Below are 11,040 nucleotides of genomic sequence, written 5' to 3'. Positions count from 1 at the left end.
TTGGTATCATCCCTCTTTCGTAGATCTTATTAAATAGAGAAGTTATAGCACCATAGCACCTAAGTATTGTTCTTCAATCAACTTGAGCGCATCTGCAGGTAGATCGTCAGGGCCAGGAAAAAATTAATATGAGAGGATAAAATATAATTTTTAATATTACTGCTATACTTTTTTAATCAACTAGTGATTAAATATTTTATGAGCATCTTCTAAAATTATAATTATGTACCTTTAAAAATTTTCGATCGTAGCCGAAATGGCTCCAATTATGACCCCACTAGCAAAACCAGTACGTAAAACTATGCTCGCTACCGTAGTTGAACTCATCTAAAAAGTTTTTAGCTGGAATTATAAATTATAATAAAAGTTAGACCTTCTAAAGATATCAAAATATTTTTTTTTTTAATTTTTTTAGAATTTTCACAAATTATACTTCCTTAATAACTTTTAGAATAATTATATAATAAATTTTTCGTATACTTGTTGTTTAAACCCGTGTATTTGTATATACAACTTAATAAGTATAGCTAGAGACGTGGGAATAATAAAATAACATGCGACCGGTGCTATCCCCAAGTTTCTTCCTATATTTGTTGTATTTCTTCCTATATTGTGTACTGTATTTGTACAACTTGTTTACAATATTCTCTCCAATGGTGGCAGCACCGGCGGAGAATGCACAAAGTCTATAGAGTTCCAGCTTTTAGAAAAGATATATTTAAATAAAAAATAAAGAAAACAACAGTATAATAAAAAATCTCTCTATATTTTCACACTTGCACTAAGGCAGATCTGCTTGTTCCAATGATTAAGCAAATCCACATGTCTGTTAAATATATCAAGCAAATTAAAGATATATATTTTGGATATAAAACATAAAAAAAAACATAAGAACAAATAAATATTCCATATATATATCTGTTTTATTTCCCAAAATCATATCCATTTGCCTGTTTAATAAAAAAGAAAAATATGTATAATAACAGATATAATTGATGTCTGACAGTATGGTAACAATTATTAATATTGAATAGAGCATGAAATTAGAGAAAGAGTTAAATCTATAAATAATTCCTATATGTAACAGCCCACTCAACCAAATAAAAAGTCAGTATATAAAAATAATATGAAAAAATTAATGTTATATAAAATATGTAAGTGTACTAATCCAATGCAATAAGATATCTATGAAATTAAAGGCTATTAGAATTTTCCATACATATAAAAAAGGTTACTTAATATATTTCTCTTTAAGAGAAAGAAAAGGTACATTATACAAATCAGTAAATGCCTTCCTTACCACCAAACTATATCATCAAGATTTTATTTTAAATTTATTTTTCGAACTCTTTATCATTAAGAAAGGCACCTAATGTTTATTACTAAAATAATTAGAACACATAGATGCACAAATAAAAATTAAAGATGTAGTGCATTATGAAAAAATTACAGAATGCCCATAATTATATTAAAAGTCAACTAACTATCCTGCAATTTTCAAACTTGTTTATTAATTTATATTTAACGCATTGGTTGAATATTACTTCTGTATTTTTAAAATGTTGGATATTATACCTATTTTACCAGTACTCACTACTCACGCATCAATAAATTGCTTTTATTTGATGAATAATAGAAAAAAAGAATTTCTTCCAATTAATATACTTAAGAGATCAAAGGCAATATGGTGCCTATATATATACATACATATATACTATTAAAAACCTTAAAATATTAATTCAATTAATTGTCCATAATAAATTCTATTATTTATCAAACTGTAACATCAAAAATATTCTTATTTCACTTAAATTATAAATTATTAACTTAAAATTGTGATAATAACCTTGTATTACCTAATGCATACCGCAATGAATAAGTATAATACCCATTAGTTGTATATATATATATATATATATATTCCAAAAAATCTAAAAATATCTTATTTGGCAAGTCAGATAAATATTTCAAAAATTTTATAACCATAAATGATCCTGTATACCTAAAAATAAAATACCAAAAATATATTCATTATATTAGGTGGTATTATTATCTGACTTGCTAAAAATTTGGTAAAGGCATATTATTCCCGTTTAATAGCTTGAGGGGCTTCGGCTAGTCCTTTAACTTTAAGTCTATCAGCAGTTTTCAGAAAAGCAGGCAGCTGTTCTTGACTCACATTTACTTCACCAGCATACATAAACTCCAGAATTGCTTGCAAGTGGCTATAAGCTACATCTTTCAAAATTATAATTGGATGCTTTGAAGGATTCTCCTACAAATATTAAATACAGTTAAAACTAAGAATACCAAAAACTCTGATTATAACTTTTACAAATTCAGTTCATTCTAACTTCACAATATTTATTAGTATTAAATTATTAATTTCAATATAAAGTTGTCATTTTTGTTATAATCTATTAATGTTTAAAAAATCCTTTTTTGCTAGACTGTAAAATTATTCTTATACTTTATAGGTACATTAGTCTTACATTCCACATATATAAAACCGATTATAATAACAATAATAAACTGAAAAATATACCTCCAGCAAACTTTTAAAATAAGGACTACAAGCTGACAAAACCATTTTATGTGCCTTGCAGGTTTGCCCTTCACAGGCTAAAGTAACATCTGTAAAGCTTTTCTCATCTCTCAAATGCCGAAACGACGAGACCATATTGCTTTGGAAATCGTTCCATTTTAGAAAAAATTGTTGCTGGTCAGCCATTGAAAATGTGTGTAATCTAAAAAAAAGATTTATTTTATAGGTGCTATTTGACCCTCTGTTTGCATCTTATGCGTGCATATACTTCTAACGCCAAAAATCTATATAAATTCACGTGTAGAACAAGTGATTATAATTTCTACTTACTATTTATTAAAACAAAGTTATTTAAAAATGTTACAAAACAGATTTTCTTATTGGAATCGGAAACTTTACGAACAACCACAAAGCATTTCTTAAAAACAACATATGTCAACAATCTTTCAGTCGATGTCGATATTGAGTCATCTCAACTACCATAAAAAGAACTACTCCATAATTATTATCCAAATCTTAGCTTTTATCTTTTATATTATCCCTTCCATAAAATTAATTAAAAATTGTTACTTTATAAATACATAGTACAACGTTATTAAAAATAGTACCTATAATCTGTATATTACAGTGATTACAGTAAAGTTAAAATTAGTAAAATATGTTTTGTATTGTTTCTGCATTTTCTGTTTGGCGGGCGCCACTGAAGGGAAAATAGGCAAAGTGTTTGAAGATATTTATATATGATGAGAGAGAGCTAGATATTTATATATGAAAGTTTGAGAGAAAAAATAAATATTGTGATTTGTGACTTGTATACGTTGCATTTTAGCTTTCAGTTCAGCAGTATAAATATTTTTTTATAATAATAAAATGTTTTGAATTAAAAAGTCTTTAAAAATAAACCGAACTATATGAAAGACGTACAAGAAACATGGAAAAATCTAAAATCTTAGATAAAAGGTAAAATACAAAAATGTAATTTGCCCTAATTTTATTTTACAATCTTTTTTAGAATTTGCCTGTTTATCATAATATGTTTTTTAACAATTGCAACTAGGTTTTATAAAATTCAAGAGCCAGATCATATATGGTAACTTACATAGATGTAATTATTATATTGGTTTCCTACATTATATTTAATTATTTTAGTTGGGATGAAACTCATTTTGGAAAAATGGGAAGTTGGTACATAAACCGGACATTTTTCTTTGATGTTCATCCTCCACTTGGTAAAGTAAGAATTTATGTAAAACCGTATTTTGAACCCAAGTACTCATGTGTATTTTTATAGATGCTAATAGGTCTTTCGGGATATTTAACTGGTTATGATGGGACTTTTCCCTTTGATAAACCAGGAGATAAATATGAAAATACAAGTTATGTGGGAATGCGAGTATTTTGTGCCACTCTCGGGGCTTCAATTGTTCCCATGACCTTTTTAACAGTAGAGCAAATGACCAGTAGTCCAACAGCTGCTTTATTTTCATCGTTACTTGTATTATTTGGTAGGAAAATATTTTTACATTTTTATTTCATCTGTGAGTAACTGAATAATTATTTTAGATGTTGGTTTAATAACTCTTACACAGTATATACTGTTAGATCCATTGTTGTTATGTTTTATGATGGGTGCTATTCTTGGAGCAGTAAAAGTATCATATAACACAGAAGATTTTTCCGTAAAATGGTGGACATGGTTAATTTTTACCGGAATAATGTTAGCTTGCTGCATGTCTGTCAAATTTGTTGGATTGTTTGTAGTTTTATTGGTCGGTTTAGTTACTATAGCAGATTTATGGAACTGTTTAGGAGATATGACTAGGCCAGTGGTAAGTTTTGTATTTTAGAAATAAATGGCAGTGTTGTATCATAAATTTATTTTGGTTATTTATCACATTTAAACAGGTTCATAAGCTAAACATTTAATTATGTGTTAGGTACACTAATTAACTAAAGGAACAACAATATTACAATTTTCCACTATTCCGCATTCTTCAGTTTTAACATCTTTTTTCAATAAATTACCTAAAAATATCCCAGAAAATAAAACAAAGCCCACCCAAGAATTGGAAATAAACTTCTTTGAACAATCAGAAGCACTATTGATATTCAATGTAACTATTTGATTGGCAAGATGACTAGCTACTAATCCTACTGCTGTATAATATGGCCATGTTTGTGAATTCATTAGCCCCGAAAAGGCCAAAGAACCAGTCATAAATGTTGCAAATCCACTCAGCCATAGTTTTGTATCTTCCTTGAATTTAAGTGCTGTTGATTTTATCCCTATTCGCAAATCATCTTCTCTGTCTTGATGGGCATATATTGTGTCATAAATTAGAGTCCAACATACACCCGCCAAATACAAAGGTAAACAAATAGTAGGTTCAATATATCCTGTTATGGCACTATATCCAACTAAAGCTCCCCAATTGAAAGTAAATCCTAACACAAGCTGAGGCCAATATGTAAATCTTTTCATCAAAGGATATGATATAACTAAAAGAAGAGAGCTCGCTCCTACAAGCACAGTATACCAGTTTAACTGAAGCAATATTGCCAAACCGAGACTTAGTTGGCCACCTAAAAATAGAACAGCTTGTTTCATAGTTATTTCATTATTTACTAGTGGCCTATTTTTTGTTCTCTCTACTTTTGCATCAATATCTCTATCCCACATATCATTTATTGTACAACCAGCTCCACGCATGACTAAAGCTCCTGTACCAAACAGCATTAGCATATAGAAATCAGGAAAACAGCCTGGAGCAGCAGCTGATGCTATGCCCCAGCTGCATGGCCAAAATAACAACCATGATCCAATCGGTCTATCCAATCTCATCAACTTCAGATATGGTTGAATATTTTGAGGAGCACTGTTTACTATCCTAGCTGCTACTTTTTCCTTGACCGGCACTCCAGATGACTTATTATCGTTGGGTAAAACTGTTGATGCTGTAGTTGATTTAATCCGGATAAGGTTTTGTGATTTGTACTTGATTAAGGTACTTTTAACCTCACATCTTAGAATATGGTTATTAAAATTACCCAAAGAACTACCTCTAAACAAATAACGAGCGGTAAACATTGTAAAGCTTAGTTATTCTTTTAGGTTTCATTGTGTAGAATGAACATATCTAAATTTGTTCTTATTTAAGAATGGTAAATCATTTCAAACTTCTATCGTATGACAGGTAAAGAGGAAAAATGTGACAACCATACCATAGATAAGATAACTGAACTAATTTAGCCATAGAAAATATTTACTTCTGTAAAACACATTTAATCTACTACAGTGGCGCGCTTTAAAAAATCATATATAATTATATTTTTAAATGTTATTGAATTTGAAAAATAATAATTTAACTTTTTTATTTATTTTCAGGCTGATACAATAAAGCATTTCTTTGCAAGAGCATTTAGTTTAATCATTTTACCTATATGCTTGTATACAATATTTTTTTATATACACTTAAAGGTATTAAACCGAAGGTATGCAAAAATAATACTAGAATTGTTCATTATATTTTATATAATCTATATTACTTTTATAGCGGCAGTGGAGATGGCTTCTACAGTTCAGCCTTTCAATCACAGCTAATTGGAAATAGTTTATATAATGCCAGTATGCCATACCAAGTGGCGTATGGCGCTGTAGTTACGCTTAAAAATCACCGAACTGGAGGTGGCTATTTACATTCTCATTTTCATTTATATCCTGAGGGTATGGGAGCGCGTCAACAGCAGGTATAATTGTATTTTTTTAATGATTACATTTGCATAATTTCATAAATATACTTACCTGTGATATTTAGATCACCACATATACACATAAAGATGACAATAATAAGTGGTTAATTAAAAAATATAATACTGAAGAAATTGATGGAGTAGAAATAGTTCGCAGCGGTGATCTAATAAGATTGGAGCATGTAGCAACAAAGAGAAACATTCACTCCCATAAGGAACATGCACCAATAACAAAAAAGCATTATCAAGTTACAGGGTATGGAGAAAATGGTGTGGGTGATGCAAACGATGTGTGGAGAGTTATAGTGCAAGGTAGCTTCAGTAACTCATATTAGCTTAGTTCGGGTTTTTATTATTACCAATTTTGAACCTTTTTTGAACCGTCCTAGAACATACAGCGCGTGCGCAGATGAAAAATTTGCTGCATATACAGGGTGTTTTAAAAAACATGTGCCATCTCTCGTGGGGAAATTCCCCATGTAAAAATAAGATTTATTTTTCATATCAATAAACGTCCGATTCTGCTTTGTTTCGCAGCTACAGGGTGTTAAAATCTTAATATTTTTTCGATTTATTATAATTTTCTTCCAAGTACTTACGTTTTGAATGAAATTTTGAGGGTAAAAGTTACTATAAATGTGACATATTTTAAAGCTAAAATAGTGTCGACATATTCACCAGGGACGTGCATGTGGGTTATCACTGGATCATTTTTCTAAAAAAGCATGTACGCCACTGACTTTTTTTTCTTGTTAGCGAAATAGTGTAAGCAGTTTAAAGCCGATTAAAAGTTGTCCTTTGATTTTTGTCGATTTTCGGCCTCCTCGATAAGATAAATGCAATTTTATTAATTTGCCTTGATCCAAGTCTAATAGCAAGCATTAAAAAAATTAATATCATTAACTTGCGAAAGATTTAGATAAGTACTCTTAGTAAAAATAGTTCCTATAAACATAGATATGGAAATGCATAGTTTTAGAGCTACAGGATGTTAAAACTTTTTAAAATTAGTTTTTTTTTGTAAAATTATCTTAAATACCATTATTTTTTTATTTGCAATTGCTGTACGTTAGACTAATAGTAATAATATTTAACAATAAATTAGGTCAAATATATAATTTATTAATTGTAATTAATAAAATTGCGTTTATCTCATCAAGGAGGCGGAATTCGACAAAATATCCAAAGATAACTTTTAATTGGCATTAAACGGCCTACACAACTTGATATCAAAAAAAAGTCAGTAGCGCACATGTTTTTTTTTGAAAAATATTCCAGTGATAACCCATATGCACGTCCCTAATGAATTTATCGACACTTTTTTAGCATTAAAATATGTAACACTTATAATAAATTTTACCCTCAAAATTTCATTCAAATCACTAAAAGTACGTCGAAGAAAATTATAATAAATCGAAAGATTATTAAGACACCTGTAGCAACCTACACCCTGTAGCTACGAAACAAAGCAGAATCAGATCTATGTTGATATGAAAAATAAATCTTTTTGCATGAATAAAAATTTTTACATGAGGAATCTCCCCACGAGAGATGGCACATGTTTTTTGAAACATCCTGTATATCTCTGTCTCTCTCCCTATTCATGCGTAGCATAGTTCTAGGACGGTTCAAAATCGGTAATAAAAAACCGAACTAAGCTATGACATTACCTAAATCAATACCATAAAATTGGTTAATCACGAAAAAAGGAAATAGGTTAAAATTAAATGCTGCAACATAAAAAATCTGTCATAAAATTTTAAAAATTTGTTTAAATAAAAAATAAAATTTAAATTTAGATGCAAAAGATGGAACAGAGATTACGGCTGTTAAAAGTAAATTAAAATTTGTTCATTATCTTCAATCCTGTGTACTTACAACTAGTGGAAAGCAATTACCGAAATGGGCATATGAACAACAAGAAGTATCTTGCAATCCTAATCTCAGAGATCCCAATGGCTTATGGAATGTAGAAGAAAATATATTTGATGCATGTAAGAACCGCGTGGAGTATATGAGATGTATGTTTAATTTAGGAAATTTCAGTACCAAATGTAAACTTTGAAGTCTACGCCCCTAGTTTCTTAGAAAGATTTTTTGAATCGCATGCTGTAATGTTTCAAGGGAATGCAGGATTGAAGCCTAAAGAAGGAGAAATCACTTCAAGGCCATGGCAGTGGCCAATAAACTATAGAGTAAATAGACTATTATTTTAAATTTATTTTATATTTACATTTTTTTTATTATTATTCAGGGTCAATTTTTTTCTGGCTCACAATACCGAATTTACCTTTTGGGAAATCCAGTCATATGGTGGAGTAATGTAATATTTATTGTACTATTCTTAATAATGTTTCTAATAAATGCCATAAAACTTCAAAGGGGATATATTGAGTCTTTCTCTGGTATTAGTGATCACCTATTTTTTTATACTGTATTATTATTTTTTTTGCTTTTAGAACCCCACAGATTGAAATTGAAGGCTTGTGCTTGGCTTTTTGTGGGCTGGTTATTACATTATGTCCCCTTTTGGGGAATGGGTAGAGTGTTATATTTCCATCATTATTTTCCAGCTTTGCTTTTCAGTTCGATGATCACAGGTAAATTATTTTGCAGTTACAGTTTACAGTTTGTCAAATATAGGATGATATACAAAAATATTTCATTTTTATGTCATTTTTTGGATGTCGTCGAAATCTTCCCTAATACTTTGAATATACTATGGAAAATATGTATTGTCAATAAAATGGCCAAATATACTCAAATAAATTAAAATACCGGATGCGTCCCAAAATGGCTGACCTCTATAACATTTTTATTTTTTCAGTTAAAAAACGAGACTTGGTATGTTAGTATATGACATAAATTAGGATTGAGTGAGGTATTCAATCGTTTTTGGTCACTTCCTGTTTCACCGGAAATGTCTACAACTTTTGACTTTTAAATAGAACCCTCGGTATTTTTTACTTTATCTGATAGAAAATAACACTCTGAATAGAATGACATATCATATGTCAACTTTTGACATTTTTGCATATGGTTTATTTGGAATTGTAACATACGGTTCATAACGACAATTTGACTCGAAATACCAAGTGTGTGGTACCAAATTATTCTTAAAAAATGCTTTTTCCAAATATGCTAATAAACCAACGTTGTTATTTTTCCAAGGTTTCTTGATTAAAAATTAGTGTTTTTAACACAGCCATGGCACTCTAGATTGAAATTTAAAATACGATTTTTTTAAGCGAAAATTTCAAAAGTTGACATATAATATGTCATTCCATTCGGAGCGTCATTTTCTATCGAATAAAGTAAAAATATACTGAGGGTGCCATTTAAAAATCAAAAGTTGTAGTAATTTCCGGTGAAACAGGAAGTGACCGAAATCAATTTAATAGGTCAATCATATACCCACCTTCCCTGTTTGGATTGTAAAGCGGCATCGGTGCTGGTGGCAAAATTGTCAATATCTTATATTTGACCAGCTGTAAACAGAACTGTTTCAAGAATCTGTATTGAAAAATCGTATATTTTGAAATATTTTAGGCATTATTATCGATTATCTACATGACGAAATTCCTAAAATATTTAGCGAACAAAACGCTAAAACCGTATATCATATACTTTTTGGTTTGGTGCTTTCTGTGATCGTATATAGTTTTTATTTATTTGCTCCTTTGGCCTATGGTATGAGTGGACCATCATCTAACGAACCGAATTCTACAATGCGCGGTTTAAAATGGTTAGAAACATGGGAGTTTTAATTACGAAATTAAATTTAGGTCGTAGGCCCCGTCTGCACATAACGTTTTACCTCTCAGTCTTACCTGTTCAGTCAAAACATATTAAGTAAAAGTCAAGTGTAGACGAAAAAACAGTCCTTTTGTTGAACCGGATACACGGAAGGACATTTTTACAATAAAATTGAGGTCCGTTTGTCTTTACGGACATCAGGCAGTATAAGTTTAAGAAAACAAAAATTTTCCTCAGAAGTACGGGTTTTAATAGGTAATTTTAGCAAAAAAAATTGCGGATTATTCAGTAAATTTTAAAATATTGAAATAAAATTATGGTACTATTTAATACCGCAGATGAATTTTGACAGATGATACAAGCATATGATGACATTACCCTATGCGATGTTGCCGCTATTTAACGCCAATTTTTCTGGCTCTTGCGTTTTTATATAATACGTAAAAAAAGGGTTATCTACGGAAATCAAACCAAACCACCCCCAAAACCTAACCAACGCAACTGAAAACTTAAACAAAGCAATCCAAAACCTAACCAAACCAACCGAAAACCTAACCAAACTAACAGTATTTTTGCAAAATCGCAGCGTGTTATGATTGTTAGAGCTGTAATATGATAACTTCAATTATTACGAATAAATATTAATTTTTATAGGGTAACAAAATTACTTGATAAAGAAAATCATATAAAACCATTATATTGACAACGTCGCAAATGGTATGTGAAGGCCTTCGATCAACTGTCATTCAAAAAGGCAATGGCTGCTAGCTCGAAATATTGTAAATACCTAAAATATTTTCTTAATTTTTGCGCTTACAAAGAGGTTATATTCAATTTTTATGCTTAACTTAGATTAATCCACATCTATATAAGGTAATAAAGTGCTATTATCCGATGTTTTTACTTAATCTTTATAGAAAATTTTACGTTTTTACTGTCCGTAATATCGACTGAAACCCGAAATTGACGTTTTGCCTACACTGAAAATA

At 29.9% G+C, this 11,040-nt stretch overlaps 3 protein-coding genes across 4 annotated transcripts; 1 reads left to right on the top strand and 2 right to left on the bottom strand.

Moving 5' to 3' along the window:
• Positions 1 to 747: 747 nt before the first annotated feature.
• Positions 748 to 3,020, bottom strand: LOC115881192 (longitudinals lacking protein-like). The gene is made up of 3 exons (XM_030898599.1): positions 2,876 to 3,020; positions 2,546 to 2,747; positions 748 to 2,275 (listed from the first exon to the last, which is right to left on the bottom strand). The coding sequence occupies exons 2-3, from the start codon at positions 2,729 to 2,731 to the stop codon at positions 2,084 to 2,086; spliced, it is 378 nt and encodes a 125-aa protein (XP_030754459.1). The 5' UTR covers positions 2,732 to 2,747; positions 2,876 to 3,020; the 3' UTR covers positions 748 to 2,083.
• A 339-nt stretch (positions 3,021 to 3,359) lies between these two features.
• On the top strand, positions 3,360 to 10,419 carry LOC115881226 (protein O-mannosyl-transferase 2). 2 transcript variants are annotated; one of them, XM_030898643.1, is made up of 13 exons: positions 3,360 to 3,505; positions 3,558 to 3,635; positions 3,695 to 3,779; positions 3,837 to 4,050; positions 4,109 to 4,374; positions 5,931 to 6,037; positions 6,100 to 6,292; positions 6,361 to 6,607; positions 8,095 to 8,289; positions 8,342 to 8,490; positions 8,550 to 8,700; positions 8,755 to 8,895; positions 9,845 to 10,062. In XM_030898643.1, exons 1-13 carry the CDS (start codon positions 3,477 to 3,479, stop codon positions 10,060 to 10,062), a joined length of 2,073 nt encoding a protein of 690 aa, XP_030754503.1. In that variant the 5' UTR covers positions 3,360 to 3,476. The 2 variants fall into 2 exon arrangements, with proteins under 2 accessions (XP_030754503.1, XP_030754502.1); XM_030898642.1 differs by having other exon boundaries at positions 8,550 to 8,895; positions 9,845 to 10,419.
• Positions 4,406 to 5,771, bottom strand: LOC115881228 (4-hydroxybenzoate polyprenyltransferase, mitochondrial). The gene has a single exon (XM_030898645.1). It carries the CDS (start codon positions 5,631 to 5,633, stop codon positions 4,488 to 4,490), a length of 1,146 nt encoding a protein of 381 aa, XP_030754505.1. The 5' UTR covers positions 5,634 to 5,771; the 3' UTR covers positions 4,406 to 4,487.
• Positions 10,420 to 11,040: the final 621 nt, after the last annotated feature.

Source organism: Sitophilus oryzae, unplaced genomic scaffold (assembly GCF_002938485.1).
Source record: "Sitophilus oryzae breed Bouriz unplaced genomic scaffold, Soryzae_2.0 scaffold_1701_pilon_pilon, whole genome shotgun sequence".
Classification (NCBI taxonomy): Eukaryota; Metazoa; Arthropoda; class Insecta; order Coleoptera; family Curculionidae; genus Sitophilus; species Sitophilus oryzae.
This window is presented reverse-complemented; position numbering and strand designations above follow the sequence as displayed.